The sequence below is a fragment of the Epargyreus clarus genome, unplaced genomic scaffold (assembly GCF_041222505.1).
Source record: "Epargyreus clarus isolate Ecla_fem2 unplaced genomic scaffold, WU_Ecla_fem_2.2 ptg000007l, whole genome shotgun sequence".
NCBI classification, from domain to species: domain Eukaryota; kingdom Metazoa; phylum Arthropoda; class Insecta; order Lepidoptera; family Hesperiidae; genus Epargyreus; species Epargyreus clarus.
In genome coordinates, this window is record NW_027332215.1 from 14,238,842 (window position 1) to 14,261,925 (window position 23,084).

A 23,084-nucleotide genomic window follows, 5' to 3' on the forward strand; every position below is an offset into this window, starting at 1 on the left:
GATCACCCCTGAGTCTCAGCATACTTAAAAAAATCTCAAAGATGTGAGAAATCATTCGCTTTCCCATTCGCACTTGGCTGGCACGGTGGACTACAACCTAAACCACTCTCCCTTCGAGAGGAGATGTGCCCAGTAGTGGGACAGTAATGGATTGAAAACGGAACACTAGTTGGTTTATATAAGGCGTTTGTGCATTCGCTCCAGTTAGCGCTAATTATATGTCATTCCTTAAGTCATTTCCCTCACGCTCGGTTTCGTAAATCAACGAAAACCGTCCAACGACTCCGGCCGGCTCATTAACTTAATAATTAGGACAACATTTCTAAACAAAAAGCAGATGTGCGGTCAGTTCACGCGCTCACCGACGCACAGATGTAAACGTTAACTAAATTTATTTTTAATTAATAAAATTTAATAAAAAGGAAATTAATGGAATGGGCGCATCGCGTGGTGCCCAGAATGTCATTCTGACCTTATCGCTTCCCCCATCGGAGGCATACGTAAGCTCACGTTTGGTATAAGTGGTATAACCGCCTCGGATTTACACTCTTATGTCTGAGGCAATAAAGTGAGTTTTAATTACCGTTTAATGCTAATAACTGTCGTTTATCGGTGTCTCGCGCGCTTGGGTATAAACTATAAACTCTATCAATTAGAAAGCGCTTTGATTAAACAAGTTCAATGCAGCGTTTACCAAAAATGCTTTGAGGGACGTAAATAACGAAAAGCAATCAAAATGTAGAAGCAAATTGGCTTTGCTAATTTTACAGAAAAATACATCAGAGCATTTTGATAGGAGTTAAAGAATAACTGTATTTGTTTTTAATAATTATTCGAAAAGAAATATACTTAATTTCTTTTTATTTTATTTTGGAAATTCACGGCCACAATTGTACTTTGTAAACTCCTATCAAAATACTCTAACGTAATTTTTCTATAAAATGAGTAGAAAAAAGATATAACTGAAACTCTGTTTCAATTTTTGAGCTATTTTCGTTATAAGCTTAATATTTGGACCTACAACAAAAAGTTATAGAACTAAAGTTTTAGGTAATTTGAGACTCCATTTGTCTTGCTTCAATAATACCTTCTTCTTCTTGTAATAATAGTTAGTTGAAGTAATTAATAAATGATTCCTACACGAAAATTTTTATTATTCACTTGCGGGTAAATAGCTGTCGATTACAGTTTCTGTTACCAGTTATTACACTGAAGATATAAGGGCCGCAGCAAACTAGCTACTTTTTAGCACCGGCGATCGACGATATAGCTGCTTATTGGAAGATAGACTTGGCGATCAAACGCTACATCCTTAACACGTTTGTGCGCCGGTTACATTATTTTAATCATATAGGAGTAGCAGACGAGCAGGCAGTCTACCTGACGGTAAGCTACTGTCGTCCAAGGACATTTGTAATCAATCCCAGATAAGATTAGATTCGGACCTGAGGTCGAACACAGATGCGTAGCTATCTCTGATTCCTGGGAAGTAAATATGTTACCCTTACTATACCCTTCAAATCAGAACACAGCAGGGCTTAACACTGCTGATTTTACGTAGATATAGGTGTAGCAGCGGTGCCGCCGGAGTCGAATCATAAAGGACTACTACCCTCCAACTGCTTTTAAACACCCGATACAAACATAATCCAGCTTTAATGCCGACGCTGAATTTTGCGTTTTTGATACCGCGACCGAATGTAGAAAGTCGTCTAAACGCATTATTAATGTAGTCGTCAAAACGCGATTCGCCGATACTAAAAGTAGGTAGTCTATAGGGCCGGAAAATAGTTTTAGTTTAATTACAAGTCAATTTACTGGGAAGTTCTCGGGGCCGTATTCCCGGAACTTCTGTGAGTTGAGGAGAAATTTCTGTTTGATTACTCACGATATGAAGTGTTGGTGAATTTCTTATATTTTCAATTAACTACTGACTCAAGTGGAAGTGGTAAATACCACTTCCACTTGAGTCAGTAGTTAATTGTTGAGTCAATTACATTATTTGTAGGTGAAGGAATAAAATAAAGATACGTGGGAAAATATAACTTATTCTCTTTTTTGGAGTTTTCTCTTTAAAAAGTATTGAGTGTCGTCTTAAAACTCACTCACTTTAAAAACATGTTTTGCCAATAAGTACCTATATGACTTGACCATATGCTTGGTTCCAATGGTGTTATACTGCATATTATTGTGCGGGAAACTAAAAAAACTAATATATTATATTATATACTAAAACGTGTCTTCTAAGATACGCTTTCAAATAACCAAAACCCCATCAAAATTGGAGCAGTAGTTTCTGAGAAACTTGCGGACATACAAATTTACATACATACATAGGCATAGGCAGTCGAATACAGAACCTCCTTTTTCGAAGTCGGTTAATAATCTTATCGAATAAACAGTGGCGTATATATTGTGTCAATCGTCACGATATTTGTACTGCAAAAAGTACATCACTAAACGTTGATTGAATACTCATAAGACTTCTCAAGCAAATCGCATAAATTCTGACGTATTCAATCACGCTTAATTGTTTTTGAATGAAAAAAAAAAACGTACAATGTGTAACCAACCTTAGGGCTTGATGTAAACAATGCTATAATAATCAGCTTGAAGCTACGACCACAGCATTTCTCGAAAGCCATCACAAATTATGAATTAATCAGAAGCGATTAAGCCCTAATTATATTTAATCGACCCGTTTGTTATTGATTGATTTTCGATTTGTTTTATTCTGCTCACGTCACTTTTTTCAAAGACAGGTGCTTGTACGGATCTTGTTAACGATTAACGATCGCCTTTTTATTTTGAGGCCGAACTTTATACCGTTTATTGTTGTACTTGTTTTTGAAATAACTTAAGGCGTTGAGTTTTTGGTGGGGAAAATCTTATTAATTCGCCTTATCGACATGCTGTTTGCATTATAACAGTATATGAAACTGTAAAGTAAAATAACTGTAGCTAGGTATGATTAGGACGTATCGGGCTCGACCAGCTGTTAAAACGTTCTTAAAAGGGTAGGTACATAATCATAATCTATACAGACTATGATATTTTTAATTTGACTTTTAAGCGCATTAAAAGTTATATAGTACCTATAGTATAAAAACAAAAACTCGAATACTTAAAAATAAAGTATATGTAATTAATCTGACGACACCTTCTATGTTAAAATCCAAAATACCTATTGGAAGTGCCAGAGAATGACACTTGAAAATCATTACCCTCCGCAGGCGGATAAAATTATAAAAACTGTTACTCCATAGTTTCAAAAATTCACTTCTGTTATTGTTACAACTGCATTTTTATTTGCCGAAGTCGAACATTGCAAGTTTTAATTAATTGCGTCGAATTGTACGAATAACGGGTATATAAAACGCGGAGCCTCCTGCTACAGGCATTTTTAAAATGCTTACTACATAGTATGGCAGCAATCACTGCATTAATAGAAAATATACAAAGAAATGTTTAGTATTAACCATGTTTTGTTATACCTAGTTTATAAGCATTTCTTGAATAAAATCAATCAATTATGTAGAGAACCTTATATCGATTTATTTGTAGTAATTGCGTTAAATTGACATAGGTAAATTAGAATGTAACAAAATTTGATATGATTATTTTACGAATGAAAGTTACGAATAACATACTTCTTGAATGGGAATAAATCAATTCCTATATTTAACAATTAAAGTTTTTATGTCTCTTTCCGAGGTTTAGATCTCCTCTTAGAACGAAAGAAGAACTTAAAGAAGGGTTTAGTCATAGTCCCACTATCCCACTCATGAAAATAATGGATTTATTGTCTTCATCTCGTCGTTGTCCCACTGCTGGGCACAGGTTTCCTCATAAAGTGAAAGCGGTTTAGAATAAAGTCCCACGCGCTGGTCAAGATCAGACTGGTAGACTCCAGAATCTTGAACTTTATTTTCTTAATAACTATCAAGCGTACAGGTTTTCTGTCGTTCCGTTCCGTTCCGTTTAAGCAAACGAAAATTAATTTCTATGTTATATTCGGAGTAACTGGAAAAATTAGAGGTTTGTCTGGGATCCGATCGAATCACGTACCTACCTCGGTGCAATTCGAGGTTCTTGTTCAATATTCAATACTACTTTAAAAGTTATAATACATTAAGCTCATATCATATTGCATTAATAACTTGATTGATTCCAACCGAAGACATTGAACTACGCATTGATTTTACTTCCGCAATCTTTCATAATTTATCAGCTATTGATTTCTTTGTCCCCGTTTTGCATTGAGGACTGCTAAACTTGGTGACATCAATATGTAGCGCGAATAAAGAAATTGGCATAGCAATAACAAAATGGATAATAATAATATGATTGTATATCCATCACAGAATTTTAATGAGAACGACGATAATTATAATTATAAGTGAACAATTATATAAGTTCAAATTAATAATTCTAGTACTTGCACGTAATTACATTCGATTATTCCGGAATTCTCGCGACCGTCGCACGCCAATATCGATGAAATAAAATTAATTACAATTATGGCATACCGCACAGAGTTGTTACGGAGCTTCGAAACCTTAACCGAAACTGTCGGATATCCGAAATGAAAAATTATCCGAAACCGTAATCGAATCAGTACCCTTACCAGGAGTTTTTACGTTTCGACAAATATGACTGTTTTGGTATTTGTTTACGTATTTGCCCATACAAATTCCAATCAGCGCCCCTAGCGGATTGTGTCAGAATTAGGAAATCGTATTGGCCCATACGTAAACAAATACCAAACAGTCATATTTGTCGAAACGTAAAAACTCCTGGTAAGGGTACAGATATCGCATTAATGTGCTTCGAATGATTTATGATAGAGGCTCTTAATCAGACAGACGCTGTAGCCGTAGATTCATTTAAAAATAAAAACACATCTTAAGCTGTTTGTATTTTCTTTAATGCACATTTCCTTGAAATTTTATATTTATCTTTAACTGATACTATCGGAAACTATCGGATAATGCGAAATAATCCTATACCCGTATCCAGATTCTTAATTAGTACATTAACATTTGGAGCGACGAGTGTAACCAACTATATAATCCTATATCTGTAACCTAATCTGAAATCGATATTATATTGTTCGTATATCCGTATCCATAACCAGATCCGTAAAATTCCTATACCGCATTAATGACGGTAGCACCTAGTCTAATCAACAAAATAATTCTATACCTATCCGTAAGCGTATCCACAATCGCTGTAATTTTTTTCTTATATCCTTATCCGAAATTTCATATCCGTAACATCCCTATTACCGCATTAATAACGGTAGCACCTAGTGTAATCAACAAAATAATTCTATATCTATCCGTAACCCTATTTGAAAGCGCTATAATATTTTTCTTATAACTATAAGCGATGAGAAATTTCGTATCCATAACATCCCTGTATCGTATTAATAACAGGAGCGCCTAATGTAATCCACAAAATAATAATTATATACCTATCCGTAACCGTATCTACAATCGCTATAATATTTTTCGTATATCCGTATCCGGATCCGAAATTTCATATCGGTAACAGCCCTAAGCCGCAGTAATAACGGTAGCGTCTAGTGTAATAAGCGAATAATCACTTTACTAACGCTACTTCATTTTAAAACGTATTTGACCGAGATTTTAATATTGATCTCTATAGTTTTAATTTAGATGAAATAATTGTTGATTGATGTTTTATAGAGACTGTTGCTATAAACTTTTCGCCTTAATCTTAATCGTCGTTCGTTGCAATAAGTCTTCGCGTCTTCTTAGCGTTTAGCTAAATTTTAGAAAATTGTCCACACTATATAATTAGATAAATATTATTATATCTGCATTTGTACACATATATCTATTATCTTAGTAACAAACAAAATACATACTTTCAATTACGGTATCAAAATCTAAGACTAGCTACTTTTAACGATGCAGCGATTAAACGAAACGTTTGAACGTCGACCACAACTACATTTGGACGTTCGATGAAACAACTGAACTTAAAACACGCGAATAAGCGTTTTCAATACGGCCATTACACGCAAGTCGCGAAAAATTGACGCAACATCGGCTCAATCGCCAAATCGAGTACCTGCAGCTGTTGCAGAAAGTATCTAGCCTGCTATGTCTATAAATTCATGTGATGAAAATAACTATCAGTTTACAAAAGATTGTTTCAATTTTCAAAGTACTTATAGTAAGTACTTACAGTTAAAGATTGTGCCTTATAATAAGGGACTTAAGATAAAGATACGGACTTTTTGTACCAAGAATTACGCGTATTTATTTTTAAAATATAATTGAACAAAACTTGACTTTTGGAAGGTTATCGTAACACGGTACCTACGACCTTATTTATTGGGCAGCGCAAGCTTCTAACAACTTCATTGAGCGGATGTCGTCAGATCGTGCCTGGAGATAACCGACATTCCGTTGGAGCGGTAAAATTACAACTCCCGACATTACAGTGGCCTGAGGTGCCGACGATGTATCTATGTATCTGATGCTTCCCCTATAGCATCAGGCTATAGCATCATAAATAAATCGATGTACCTTAAAAAGAAATAAATGACGAAGTGCGATACAAACGCACACACAGGGTTCCTTATCACCAATTTTTTATATGCTTTTCGTATTTCTTATCATAACAGTCATAGAAGTATATGAATTGTGAAAATTTGAACTATCTATATTTATTATTATATATTACGGTTCAACGGATAAAGCGAGAGAACGCCGAAATATACCAAGTTCTTGTGGGGGGATCCCCATTTTTTTCAGGAATTTATTTTTAGTATTTGTTGTTATAGTGACCATCGTTATTCCCACTTCAAGTGTTTATCTACTATGGTTCAAGATAAAGAGTCCTGTAACAGACAGGCAGCGGTGGCTTAGTAATAGGGTTCCGTTTTTACCCATTGGATACGGAACCCTAAAACTCAATAGCTAAGACATTTCTGGTGGTATATTTCACAAATAATGTTTTTAAGTAACATTTCAATAGGTATGTTTTCAATTTTCTTTAATGTCCTCATTCCCGTCCCTGTCCCATGGGATATGCTTAAGATGCACAAGGGCATTTTGGTAGACTTCAAACACCTTAGAGATTATTTTAAAACTCTTAAGAACTTATATTTACTATATTATTATTTTTCTAAATCAATTAATTTCTAATACGCACATAACTTGAAAGAACTAGAACTAGATGCTTACTCTTCTCAACTGAACTCTTTGCGAGTCAAGTACGGTTACTTGACTCGCAAAGAGTCTATAATTTTATCGTACGGAAAATATTCTTTAGAAACAACAGTTTAACAATCTTACCAGCGATTCCCTGCAAGGTATTATGGTACTGAATATTATAAGTTATCGACAGAAATCAAATGCGGTTTGGCCCGCATCAATTTAACTGCTATCCGGGATAAGCTTAGCTTGCGGCAAGCTTTGTGTTACGTTACTCGAAGCGGGCTATAACTAAACTATTGCAACTTGAAATTACTCAGTTGAGGTGTGTATTTCATATTTTTATTTCATTGTGTTATATTATATTGAATGATTTTTATTGTTAAGTATGTAATGTTAAAAATAACCAATTGTTTTTTACAATTATTATTAATTACCTAACCCATTAAAAAAATTGTTTACAAGAAGTAAGTTATACGAACTCTAGTTTTTATATATAACTCGCATTTTTTTAATGTAAATTTTAGGTAGATTTTGTATATTATTTTTTTAAACAATTATTTAGAAAACTGAAATGAACTGCTCTTACCGAATCAATCCAAATAACTTGGCATTATGACGATTTAGTTTCGAGAAGGTTTTCGCCACATAACAAAATTAAAACACACGATATTTTTATCTTAATAAAAACTGAAGTAGTTTGCACAAGCAAAGGAAGTACAAACAAGTCATAAATATGTGACAAATTAATATCCCTACTTATGAGATCAAAGGCTTGTATTAAGTAGCATATTTAAGCACACTTCTGTTTAAAATGCATAAGCTTACTGAAAAACGTTAAGTACCCTCATGAAGCTTTAAGCTTAGTGAAAGTTAGTTAATGTAAAGCATTAGGAAAAATCGTGAAATATGCTTTAATTATTCTTATTTTACTAACCAGTTCTATTGCACATTTTTAATGCTTTTTGGAAATGGTATTACATAGCGGTGCAGTAATGAAAAACAGTGATAGCATATTGGCTGAAACTTGGCCTCTCGATCGAGTGGTCCGAGGTTTGAATCCTAGGTACGCCAGGCAGGCCTCTGATTTTTCAATATTATGTGCGTATTACAAATTAATGATGACTTTAACGGTAAAGGAAAACATTGGGAAATCTGCATATCTGACAGATTTATAAAAAAAGAAATGTCATAGATATGTGAAATTTACCAATACGCACTTCGCCAGCGCGGTGCACTACGGCCTAATCCTTCTCATTCTGATAGGAGACCCGCACCCAGCAGTGGGACAGTAATGGGTTGATGAACGAAAAGCTCTCAATATATAACATTTTCATTTCTTTCCCGTACTTAACCATTCTTGAACTTTTAATAATATTTTACTTAGTAACTGTATGCCAGCGTCGGTTTAAAACTTACCGAGCTACAGCATATTGTGTACAAAAACGACATTTATGTATCGATATCGGTATTGCATGTCGTTATTTTTATCGATTGCCAGTTAAATCTAACGAGGGTTTGAGAAGCGAGGTACTTTATGAGGGAATTTTACACCTCTGTTCCCGTGGGGGTATCGATACTAATGGCATCGGATGTGTTGATCAATTTATCAATATCATAACGCGGTTTTTCCCCAGCTCTATATATATCATTCCTCTCTTATAGTATGTACTGCATGGTCTAGTAGTGATACTGTGATGGCTTGGTACGAGTAGTATTACTTGTAGGTCCTAAATAACCTCTTATAAAGTTTGAACAGATGTGACAATGGTGCCTCCTGGTGTTCCACAAAGGGTTCGACCACCTTGAAGTAAACTTAAACCTGATGTTCTCCGTCCTTTTGGTCCATTATATTTTGGTAGGAGCCCACAGTTGGGCTCTATTTTAATAGTCCACTATGCTAACCAGAGTAGATTTGTAGAGGTGGCAAATCTTTGAAGCAGATTTAACAGAGCTATCAGAGTAATACACTTTAGCTCGTTATCAATATTCAATCTATCAAATTTTCGCATACAGAAATTGTCAAATGTCGATTTTTGGAACGCAAAATAGCGGATAGATTATTTATAAATAATGGAGCTTTTTTCTCAGTGTCGAATATGCAATTCGAAATACAACAGGTATTATAATAAACCTTTAGGATAACAATGAAAAATTATTTTAAATACGCTTAGGTTAACTTCTTTAAAGTTTATTTACTTTTCACTATTCCTACATCTTAGTTATCCTGGGTATTAAGATATCGAAGATTTAACGTAAAAGATTTAATAAATAAATTGCTAGTTTGGATTATATATAAAGTCCTCTTCGTGATTTTAATACGAAAGTTATCGAAGCTTGCAGGTCATGACCCTTAATCTGTTATTGACATTATGACTGCGAGAATTCCTCTCGGTCGCTAATACCGCACTAGTTACCGATTGAACTATGCGGTTACAGCTATTCTATACATATAACGAATGTCTAACGTTGGTGTCTGTACATAGTACTGTTAAAATTACGAGTATTACTATACGTCTTTGTTAATAAAATTGATCTCAAAACAATACTTTATAGAATTTTATATCTGTTTTTATATATATTCGTAATATAGGAGTAGCAGACGAGCATGCAGTCCACCTAACGGTAAGTGGCTACTGCTGCCCATTAACATCTGTTACACCCAAAATATAAATTATTCCTACCTGAGGTCGGCCACAGATGCGCCACTACCGCTGAGGATTACCACACCCTTCACACCAAAATACAGCAAGGCGTAACACTGCTGTTATTAAGTAGAAATATTATGGCGGTGGTGCCACCGAAGTTTTGTACCACTTTCAAATTTGTGCGTTAGTGCACGTCAATCTCAGAAACGGCCTAACTGGTGTGGTTTTGTTATCATTGTCAGTTTTGGCAATTTGTTGTTAATAATGTTAATTGTCAAGCTAATATTAGTAATTTAATATTAAAGTAAAAAAAAAGTATTTGAACATAGTATTATAGTTATGGTTTGGGTATCATAATACCCCTGCTACCCTTGAGAACTAAGGTGGTACGCCTCGGAAAAGTATGTCTCCCTTACCACACCCATCAAACGGGAACACAGCAGTGCTTAACATTGCTGTTATGAGGCAGAAATAGGTGTGGCGGTGGTGCCGCCGAAGTCGAACCACAAAGGGTTCTACCACCTTCAAAATGTATATAATATAATATGATATAAGTTGTTTTTAATACAATATACCTAACATTGTATTAAAAACAACTTCGTTTTTACACCACATCACTAAAAAACGCACTACCAATTAAAATAAGACGTTACAAGTTCTTTTCAGTATTAACTTTTATTTATAACCTTAAATTAATCCTGATATTCTAAAGCGAAGAATTATTAATGTTTAATTTATTACTACTAAAATGCACTACCCCAAAATTCACCTGCAAAGCAATGAAATAAGGAGCGTGATGATAAATCGATATCGTAAGCCTTTCTTACATAAAAATATCACTTATTCTCCTTTTATATTACCTTGACTTGTTTGATTACAAATATACTTTGTATGTGATACGTTACCGACCTGACAGCTTTCGATTCACATCAATATCGTTTTACAAGCTCTACCAAAATTTTATTAATGGTATCGCGTGCCTTAAGGAAGGAGATGTAGCGATTTTTTTTATTCTACTGTTTGTTTTTAAAATTGAATTAGCAGTTTGAAATTGAGTGTGAAGAGTTGTGAAACAAATCATAAGACTTCCTTTCACTAGTAAATAAAGGTTTACCTTAAAAACGACTTAAAACATTAATATTAAAAATAAAATGGGCACCTGCTTCGTGTCTTATGGTATGAAGGATGGTTTAATTGAATTGAAATTCATTTATTTGGTTCATCTTACTTGATTGACTCATACTTTTAAAATACGCCTTTCTCCCAATGACCATGAATGCACAAAAATACGAATTAATATTGTTTTTTAATAATTTTCCTATGGGTTCAAACATTTTATTAGATTGCGAACATTAAATATATTATGCAAAATAATTAATTGACATAAAACAAAAATCTACTTTAAACCTGCTACCTCTTAATAATTGTACCAACCGTACACGGCGCCTATCTGTGCAATAAAACACGTATTCCCGCATAGCTCCTTTATTTTTTTTATATCCAATCGTTAATATCGAAGCCTTTACGACCGCGATGCTTTATAGCTGAGCTCTTGAGAAAAAAGTTAACCGTTTCACGTGAATTTGGTAACATGTTAATTTTGTCAATAAAACTGACGTAAACCGAAGGTGGAATCTAATCAGTCTTCAAAGCGTAGCTTCCTACAGCTTGCCGGGCACGGTTTGAAAAGTATGTTTAATTATTTTTCTTGTAAGGCCCGTGCCAGACATAGCACAAACATTTGAACACATGTTTAAACACAGTGAAGCACGGGCATTTGAACATTTGTTGAAAGTTTGCTTCAAATATTTGCACTTAGCCATTTGGTGTCGGTTTTTCGAGCGTACATCAAAGCGATCAAACTTCAAGTATTACGGAGCCTTCTACACATGCGCAAAGGCCAGTTACTACGAGACCATGACAAGAGTAACAGGTTAAAAAAAATACAAAAAATAAGTGTTCAAATGTGTGAGCAAAGTCTTTGTTCAAATATTTGTTTATGTCTGACACGGGCCTACCACAAGTTACGTGTAGTCAACCTATGTATAAGTTACAGACAAAGTGATCAAATAGCTATTATACAAAATTCCGTATTATTTATCACTTTGACCAAATTCAGTAGATATTATACCTACAAAGTGGCTAGATATTATGTTTCAACGTTTCACAAGTAATATTTAAGTTCTTATACACACATTTTGGAAAATCAGAGCGTCAGAATTGAATCTCGATCCCTTCGATAGAGAGGTCGAGACCACTGTGCTTTCATTGCCTTACTTAACTTACGTAATGATCCCGTATTTATAATTGTATGTCTTCAGAAGGGCGCCGAAAAATATTGTTTTTAGGAAAGTGAAGCAAAATCGTTAACAGTTACCAAATATTCTATTAATCAGTCGCTATTTTTGATTAATTTCTACTTTACTTCCCAACTTTATTTATTTATTCATATTCACCAACATAATGTACACCAAGCAAAAGCAAAATTCATAAATACATATTGTTATTATTGTTGTTATTGTCAGATACATATACCTAATATGCTACACATACACGTAATATTTTTATATCCACGTACTATTTTTGCTAAGTAGATTATTCTATTATACTTACAATAAGCATTTATTTTATTACACATCATCATCATCATCATCATCAACCCATTACTGTCCCACTGCTGGGCACGGGTCTCCTCTCATAATGAGAAGGATTAGGCCATAGTCCACCGCGCTGGCCAAGTGCGTATTGGTAGACTTCACATACCTTTAAGATTTTTTTTTTTTTTTATAAATCTCTCAGGTATGCAGGTTTCCTCACGATGTTTTCCTTAACCGTTTAAGCAAGTGATAATTAATTTCTAATACGCACATAAATTTGAAAATCAGAGGAGTGTGCCTTGGATTTGAACCTCGGACCACTCGATCGAGGGGCCGCGTTTCTTAACCACTAGGCTATCGCTGCTTTATTACACATATGTAGTAAATATTAATATAATTATATGCAGTGAATATTCTCATCATTGCCCTGAAATTATATTGCCTGAATACCATAAGGCAATATTCCTTTATCTATTACTTATTAAATTCAGTCTATCAAGGATATAATACTGTTTATTACACCTCAATTAAACGATGAGAGCATCACTGTGCTTGTGGGCTGCTAATTAATAACCTACGTCTAATTCCTGTGTCGTTGGGAATTTCTCCTCTATATCTGTTACATGCGAAATTTTTTCATTATTAAATGACATTATAAATTAAACTGTTTTCAAAATTCGACTGGTACTTCTCTCTCTCTCTCCCTCTTACGATCTCTATCGGTAAAATCTTTTGGAAAAAGCACTATCAAAACACTTTGCTTAGACATAATTATTAATTAAGTACAAAATAGGCTAATAGACAATTAGTAAAAAGCTTAGGCTACCCGTACAATAATTATTCTGATAAGTTTATATTTGAATTGCGTATCCTTTTCCCATTATTAATCTAACTTAAACTACAATACAATCATTTACTAATTAAATTTCAATGCATCGTCGATTTCGTTAGCCAACACTAGGGGTCAGAAATTGAAAAATTAAAACCGACGGTTTTTTACGAGTTCAAACTGGCCATTAGGGGAAGATCAAAAATATGTCCAATTATCGGTACATCCATCATTTCGTGTTATTTGTTTTGACAGCCATGTAAGTGGCAGGAGATGATGTTCGCGATTGTTAGTTGTTTTCGTTTTTTCGAATTTACCGTTAATTTTTTTTAACGGACTGCGGAAGATTCGTGTAAATAATCTTTAAGCGTATATATATATAAGCGGATTTTAAAATATGAAATGGAGTCGGGCTTGACCAACGCCAGTTATTAAGGATCTGTTGAATACGAAAGATCGACATTTGACATTTATTTCTTACTAGAAATTATCGTTGTATCTTTGTTACGTAAACTTTGGATTACCGGACCGGACGCAACACCGGACTTTATTAGTCGGAGTTATTAGTAATTAAGAGTAACAAGGGCTACATTTTTAAGCTGTCGTTTTTTTTTGTTTTTGATAACAATTACGACGAATTCAAAATCAAGTGGTGTAAGTGTAGTTGATCAAAACTACTATTTTCAGCTGGAGCAAGCGTAACAAGTTTTTTGTACCATGTAAATATTCTATTTAATATGAATGTATAAAAGGTTCAAAATTTTAAGCTAAAAATTATACCTTTAGCAGAAGGATAATTGGCGAAGTGCGAGCAACTCGCATACACAGGGTTCCATACTACCAAATTATATATTTTTTTAATTTATAGTATTGTTATCATAGCAGCCCTAGAAGTATTTTTTTTATTATTATTTTCCTTATTTGTCACTAAAAGTAAATGCATTGTGAAAACTATCTTCTTATTAAGGTTCTATAAATAACAGACAGAATCCTGTGACAACGGAGGTTTAGTTCCGTTCTAACTTTTAGGGTACGGAACCCTAAAAATGATCTCTCTGTAATTGCCTTGTTTTGAGGCCATCGTTATAAACATGTTAGACATGTCCAGCGTTCCGTTGAAGAACGTTGAATTACGAGTTGCAAAAACTCCACCACTTAGATTGAAGCAATTTGCCGTGAATGCGACCACAGCCGGACCTGCAATCAGTTGCGTCACCAGTTTCCTGTCACAGAGATGAAAAACTGAAGGATGTGGCTTCGCGCACGCTGGGTTTGTTTGAAGATTTTTTCTTGTCGTGACCACTATTTCCTTCTACCATATTGCCAGCGTAATGACTTAGAGATATTTAGAAAATGTTCTGCTGTGCGTTCGATCGTAACTGTAATCGAAATTTCTTAGATTATAGAATGTGTTTTAATTGAAATATTTTTCTACTTTAATCATTTGTCTTATGTGGGACTTCTTATTATGTTTTTATTTATGTACTTCACCATATTACTTAATGCCTGTTCCAAATTATATAGCAATATATATTACAAAACATTTAATAAAAGTCATAGTCTAGGGATTTAAAATTCGGCCTGCATGTTCGAGGTTCGAATACTAGACATTTTGAAAATGATGTGCGTATTAGAAATTAATTATAACTTACTTTGACAGTGAAGAAAAATACCGTGAATAAACCCACATATGAACTTTAGAGATCTTTAAAAAAAATAGCAAAGGTTTTAAGATCTAATTCTAATGTAATTCACACTTGGGCAGCGTGGTGGACTATTTGCCCAAACTTTCCTCTCTGAGGAGTTTCATGCCCAGCAGTGGGACAATAATGGGTAGACATCAAAACATGCAAACACGATTCAAGTTATAATGAATGTGTTCGCAATTACTTATTAACAATAACAGTCCAAAATGATTGCGAAATTCCAAAACACGGATATTATTCAATGCACCATGAATCAGCAGTATCCGATTAATAGGTTAATGATAAATTAACACGTGAATTAGTATTTCAAAATTAGTCGGCGGTTTACAATGTAGAGATACTGTAAATCCAATTAATTACCGATACATTATTGTTAGAATTCGAAATGATAAATTCGCTCCATATTAAATAAACGCGTTGAATTTTAGTGCACATTTTCGTGTATTAATATGATGTAAACAATTCGCATGTGTTCAAAATCTAGTAATCTAAATGTGTGTTAGTAGCTTTTGCCGACACAAATATATTTCAAGGCGTAATTTTGAATTTTAAAAATTTCAATTCTGCTAGTATTATTTGCGCTATTAAGACGAATCTAACACCTTATATTATTATGTTGAAACCCATAAATCCAGACAGTCCATGTAGATGTAGTAAAAGTGTCATTAATGATCCCAATGCAATTATTGATCGTTGATGCCGTCTTCAGATTTATAATGGCTCGAACTAATTTACTTAAATGTGGATTTCCAGACTTCACACATTTTTGATAGGTAATATCATGGAAAACTTTCAGGCAACTACCCGAATGATGTTTACATTCACAATTCTATTTTTTTCCCATGAGTACAATTTCGATAAATCGGTGTTGTTTGAGTTTCGAACCAAAGACACAATCAAGTGGACTTTGTGCACGTTTACCAAATCTTTATATCAAAAGGATATGTATAACTGTTTTTTTTTTTCAGAAATACTTCACCGGGGTGACCTGTCGTCGTCTATGGAGTCACTTGGCTACGATTCATCAGTGACGTCACCTGGAAGTGTGTCAGGGCATAATCAGCGAACGAAGCGCATGCGCACCAGCTTCAAGCACCACCAGCTCCGCACCATGAAGTCTTACTTCGCGATCAACCAGAACCCAGACGCTAAGGACCTGAAGCAGCTGGCTCAGAAGACCGGACTCTCCAAACGCGTCCTTCAGGTAGGCTAAGCTTGATTTACTTCAATATTTTCTAAATGTCTTATACGTATATGTTTTTTCGAAGTATAGGTTATTCTTTCTTTCATTCTTAATAATGAATTGGTTGAGCTTAAATTATAGAGATTCAGTCAGGAAATAGTGATGTATTTTTTCGATCTTATTCGCCATTTACGTTTATCATATTTCATCAACCTGTTAGATATTAAATTAAGAGTAAAGAATTGTGACAAATAAGTAATTTAGAAGTTTGGGTAATTGATGTGAATAAAACCACTTCAAAATAGTGCAAATAAATGATATTGCAAACTGGAATTATAAAAAAATATTTTTCAGAATCTCAGAATATTTTATGTTTCGCTAATCGAAAATTTGTCTCACGACTTCTTATAATCTACTTAGTTTTCTTACGCTTATACGTATTTGTACATTTTTTCCTAGGTATGGTTCCAAAACGCTCGAGCGAAGTGGCGTCGTAACATAATGAGGCAAGAATCAAACCAACATGGACCCATGACTCCGAACGGCAATCCCACAAACGGCTCTATTGTTCCCGGATCTGTTGCTTCTTCCACCGTTATCCCCGGATCGCTGATGCTGTCGGAACCACTCCAGTCGATGGAAGACCTCAGAGTCCACACCCCGCACTCGATGGCCTTTAACGAGCTTTACTGACAATCAGTTAAACGGGAGATGGGCATCTTCGATGCTGGTATCCCGACTCCGGATTGTCTTAAGGTCGAATACCCGCTTGCCAAGGACCGTATGAACTCCCCGATGTATGGAAATGTACTTGCTGAATAAGCGGGACCAACTATTGTATGACATTGTTTGCATCTCATAACAGATTTCGCAATGACTTTCGATCGCTTAATAAGTTTTGGTTTACTGTAGCTGGTTGGTTGCACATTTTAATTTAAGGATTTCTAGTACCGTCATACGATTGTTTACTTGTCAACGATGTCCATTTCAATAAATGAAAAAATTACACCTATTTTATATGACGAAACACCTATTTTATATAAACACGGTAATTTATATAACTACCTAGTATCTTTAATGTTAATAACTTAAGGCTTTGTTTTAGTTTCAAGGTTTCGGTTCAACGATGTTTAGTAAATTGATATCTAGTTATAGTCATTGATGTTCAACATTAACATTTAGAATTGTGTAAAAGTTTTAACAAAAAAATGGTAATAACATCTGTATAATATGCCCTCCTTTATCCTGAAAATATTTTATGCAGAAATGTATCATTATTCCTATAACAATAAAAGAACTCGACAAAGTAGGTCATACTGCAGAGATCGGATCACTGTTATTATTTTGAGGTTGAGAATAAAAGGAAAAATGTTTATAATTTTCATTTGCGTTTGAAACACTTATTAATGGTTTGAGATACACACATAACTATGTAATTATAAGATAAAATTCATTTTCTGCTTTATGATTTTCTCATGATGGAAAGAGTATAAAAGTATGTTGTAATCGCGTGTTCACGTCAACTTTCTGGTAGACTTGTGTAGTGGGGCGTCCACTGCAACCTTAATCTAACCACTGAGACACTACTACATACATGATCTGCCTCGGGATTTTTTACCCTCGATTTCAGTATCCACAAGGAACCGAAGTCGGGCTGCTATTTCCCTTGCATTGCTTTCGAAAGAGTTTTAGTGTCCAGAAGTCCGAGACAGTTTAACTTAACATTAACATCGTGATTGGAAGAAAATATAAGTTATATAAGGGCATTCAAAATAATTTCATTCGGACAATTAACAAACAGCAGGTACGGGCTTACAAAAAAACATTCGGACAATTAGGAACAGCAGACCGACAGAAATTGTAAAATTACTTGCGTCAGGGTAGAGACCGATAAACTTCGGTGTTTTCATAGTTAAACAAGATCCACGAGCAGCTTTAACGAATGGTCAGCTTAACTATTCCACATCAGCTGTTCAGTCCTACTTGGAGGAATATCGTAAAATAAATGTATGTATTAAATATTATTCATTATGCCCATGTATATATAAGAAAAAGCGGATAAGAGTTTTGAAGTTGCTAGTTTTTGTCTAAAGATAACATCTAAATGCGAAATACGAGTATAAAGTGACAAAATAATTTAGAACGCGATAGGATTTAAGGAAATGATCGTAATGTAAATGTTTAATCTATATTACTGTAATCGTTGCATATGTATAGCCACTGCTTGAAATATAGAAATAAGGTTAGATTATCAAAATAAATATTACTACGTAGTATTTAACGTTTTTCTTGTCACGCGTGTATATGCGCTCTCATACGTGTCCCGCATGCACTCACGAATATTCTGGTTACAGTATTTTATGGACTCGTAAACAATAAGATGCAAGTGGCAAGCGTGTTTGCAAAGGGACGCGGGCGTTGGCGAAAACACGCGTGACAGGAAAAGCCTCTAATGTTTCTTCAGTTCAGCTAAAAGCGCAATTAGGTGGGACTCATTTCCTATTTAAGCTTAGCTTTAGTAGACATCGCTGTCATTGTTTATCCATTAATGATAAGTTTTAATGCAACAAAAGATCTGACGAAATCGATTCAGTGCAAATTACATTATATTGACAAATGACAAATTAATTTAAAAGCTTTGCTGTGGCTACGTTTATTTCTAGTAAGAAGCTGTAAGTATAAATATTGTGTTTGCTTCTGTAATAGACTTTAGGGCCATGTATATAAAGTGATACTAGTCAGCTTAGCGTAAGTGATATTATTTTAAACTTCAAATAGAGCACTAGACGGTTAAAATTGTATTATCAAAATTAAATAAATTTGGCTTGAAATAATGCATTTATTTCAAGCCAAATTTAAATTAGTATGGTGATATTCATTTATTTACCTCCTTATATGTTTTATTACATAGGTTTGTTGATTTAGTGTGGACATATTCTTATACCATTTGGGTACCCTTGGGCATGGATCTTGGCATCAAGTTTTAGATAATTTTTCGTGGCGATTGAAGTGTTATTAAAGACATAACTCTACTCTGGTCAGAGCATGGCTTATGAAAAAAAGAGACCCTAGGAGATCACCCTGTTCGCCACTCTCAAAGGCCGCAACTAACAACACTAATTAATCTTATATGAAATTCGTACCGTAATGGATACTCGATATACTAGTGTATTTAAAATTATAATTATAGCTATAATAGTACGCTATAGAAAGATTTGGATAAGATTGTAAAAATATTAGATGTCAAAGCCATAAACTATCGAAGTCAGGTTATTTAGAAGCTCTAATATTATAATACGTAACTATTATCCATGTAAATTAGAGGGAATGGTATGATTAAACTACATCGTCTAAATGAATGCCTCCAATTACAATTTTAGTGTTTCGTTTAATCACAATATCTGTCTAATTATTACATGTTTTATTATTTGAAATTTAAAATTTACGTATTTTGTTAAGTGGATTTCGTAAAATAAATAATTTATTTTTATTTTGTTATTGAATAGTAAGCCTGTTTGCGTTTGGTAGGTGTTTGCTAACATCCGTTATCAATAATCAATCTATTCATTTGTTGAACCTAACCTTAGATCGATATTCAACATTATTATTATCAAATTTCGATCTTAGTAGGCAAATTGGATGGATTCTTTATCAATAACGGGTATAGATGGTTACTCGTATGTGGTTACTAAAGACGATTGAACTACGCGTATTAACGTCTTGTTAGTGTCTCTTTACTTTTAAGTATTTAGACTACAAATGACGATATATTAGCGATATTATTTGTATATTAAAATCTCAAGTTTACCACAACGTGTGTTACTTAGCATACGAAGTTATCCTCATTAAGAATTTCTAGCTTTGTTATAGAATTCGTCGAGCATCAGTCGAGTTCAAGACTTTAATCTTTACGTAATTTCGTTGTTTTAGTAATTGTTTGCACACGTAACTTGTAATTGTGTTGTTACTTATTGTATAAAATGCTTATTTCACAATAAAGATATTCCCAAAATATTAATTATAGGAACCTATGTTGGATGTAGTAGTTTTAATAATCGTGTCTGTAAATTTAAGATATGTAAAAGATAATCGATAAATGTGCGAAGTAGAAAACGCTTTCGTTTATTTGATTTGATTATAACCATTTGATTATAACTGGTTCTGAAGTCTGTCATTTTTCAAAAAATATACTGTTTATCGTCTCATTTAGGTTTTGTATAGGGCCCTTTACTTGTCATGCACGTCTATGACTGCACGCATATCCCTAACGCACGTGTGAATCAAAACGTGCAGTCTCTTCGACATGATCGGAAAACTATCTACGAAACGATTGGATGCATACACATTTGTACCCATGCGGGCGAGATTTGCACGTGACATAAGCCCACGTGATAGGAAAATGGCCCCTCAGGTCACCCTGCAATTGATGAATATCTCAAATACATAAAAATAATAATGAATAAAAGCGGATGTACTGAGACGGTTCAACGTTGATATTATATTTTCCTTTATGATTTTTAATAACTCTATATATAGAAGAATTCTTAACGTACTTGTAACTTTATTTTACTCTACCTTACCATCGACTAGATCATCGACTGGACTTTCTGTAATCCGACAAGTTAAATATTCTGCATTGCATGATGGAAACGTTACTATTACTTATGCGTGACGTAGACATGCGTTATGCGTCGTAACGTGCGACGTGCAGCCGAATTATGGCAAGCCGTATCACCTCACGGCGTCGGAGAAATTGTCCCAGTATACCGTATGCCGTGGCGGAGAAGACTATGACGCTGCGTGGCTTGGTGTTTTTGCCCTACTACGTAATGCATGTATTTACGTTTTCTCATCTTTTTATTTGTCGAATTGCAAGATACTCTCTTACCTAAAGTCGGGTCGCTAATTGTACGGCGACAAAATAGTTATGCGAACACCAGTTTCCAAAATCACTGTCGGATTACCGCAGGTCAACTGTATTGAAAATGTCAGTGAATTTACCAGTATTATTGTGTATTTGAATAACAGGAAACTCGCATAATGTTGAACGAATATCGTTCAACATTATGCGAGTTCACAAACGTAAATGTGCCAGTATTTGACATTTATTCCCCATTGAGTGGAGTGGATACGCAACTATTATTCGTATAGGTATGTATCTATGTAGCTTGTAGTGATAGTATTGTAAACCATATTTATACCACGAAAATGATTTAATATATTGACATTGTAACATTATGTCTTTGTTTTATTTTCATACCAAAACACCTACTGATATAATAGTTTAACATTAATTGTTATAATTGCTATTAACATTTACGTTTTGAAGGTGGTAGAACCCTTTGTGGTTCCGGCGGCACCACCGCCACACCTATTTTTGCCTAACAACAGCAGTGTTAAGCTTTACTTTGTTTTAGTTTGAAGGATGTGGTAAGGCAGATAACATTACCGAGGCATTCCAGCTTAGTCCTCAGGAGTAGCGGCGCATCTGTGGTCGACAACAGGTAGGAATATCTAATCCAATCTAGGGTTGATTACCGATGTCAACAGGTGGTCTGCATGCTCGTCTGCTACTCTTATATTATATATAAAAACTGCAACCAGCATAGATATAGGATGCAAAAAGTCTCTGGCAACCAGATAAAACTACAGTTATGTTTGAAGTTATATAGTAGGGACACTTAGTTCAGGCACTATTTTGATTTCTTCTTTGAAACAATAACCCGAGTGTCGTAGCGGTCAGCATACTACTTCAATAGTTTAAAACGCAGACGGTTCTTGGTTCAGTCCACGGCTAGGATTTTTTGATATCAGACTCTTTAATTTATGTTTTGTGTCTCAATATTTACTTACTGGTCTAAGAGTAAGCATGTGTGGAGAGTAGGTACGTTGTGTCTGTAACGTGTCGCCTAATACCTATTCCCATGGTGGTAAGGTATCACATAAAATACTGATGTATTTTAGCATGTTGATACATAGTAAGTATAGCAGCAGCTCTACAATTATATTCATCCAAATATTTAATTACTTAAATGTGTAATTAAATATGTGTACTGTACTCAGCGCCATCTCTGTGAATGTTGTTGAAGTTTACGACACTACCACTAACTTTTGCACGAACAATAATTCATTGACTGCACGTTTTTTGCAATGATCTGTCGATGTTATTGTTAAAAGATTGATTAAATTGACAATAATGTTGTATACATATAGATAATGATAGATAGAAAAAAGCAATATAGATAACATGGTCAAGTAATAAACATTCTACTTAGGTATAGTCTGCGGAAAACTGCTAGTCCGATTTGAATATAGAAATGAATCGCGTCGCCATAGCAAATTCTATGACTACACCTGCCTGCAACAACTTCAGAGCGGACTGGCAGTTTGGCGAGGACTATACCTAAGATATGTTTAAGTCGAATATTTAAAGCGAGAACTTTTGAATTTTCCAAATTGATGTAGAAACCTCATGAAAAGCTACAAATATATAACTAAACTTCCCTTTATTCTGATTATCGGTGTGTGGCATTCTAAATCGCGTTTGTAAAAGTATTCCAGGTAAATCACAGTTTCCAAAGTTTTATTGCTCCTAACAGTAGCAGAGGTATTCATTAAAATATTGACAAACCGTTATAAATCTACGGAAGATATTTTAACAAGATGGCGCATAGCGCGCGATTTTCGGTGGCTTTCGATTGAAAATAATCGATAAATCTCCAAACTATTTATCGATAGTCGCAGTATTAGATCTCCCATAGATATATACATTAATGGCATTTGTTCCACGGTAGATATTTTAATGATGAGCAAACTGACCCATATTTAGGATTCCATCTGTATAAAGCCTAACAATATTAAATTTAATTACCTATTATAAAATTTAGTATTTTAGGCCGATTTATTTTTAAACTGAAACTTACATATGATA

At 34.3% G+C, this 23,084-nt stretch overlaps 1 protein-coding gene across 1 annotated transcript in view; it reads left to right on the forward strand.

Moving 5' to 3' along the window:
- The window catches only part of ap (apterous), a 53,867-nt gene extending 34,880 nt beyond the window's left edge, over positions 1–18,987 (forward strand). The window contains exons 6-7 of the mRNA XM_073074767.1: positions 15,939–16,174; positions 16,613–18,987. Of these exons, the coding sequence (XP_072930868.1) occupies positions 15,939–16,174; positions 16,613–16,846 (470 nt within the window). The 3' untranslated portion in view covers positions 16,847–18,987. The remainder of the gene's footprint in view (positions 1–15,938; positions 16,175–16,612) is intronic.
- Positions 18,988–23,084: the final 4,097 nt, after the last annotated feature.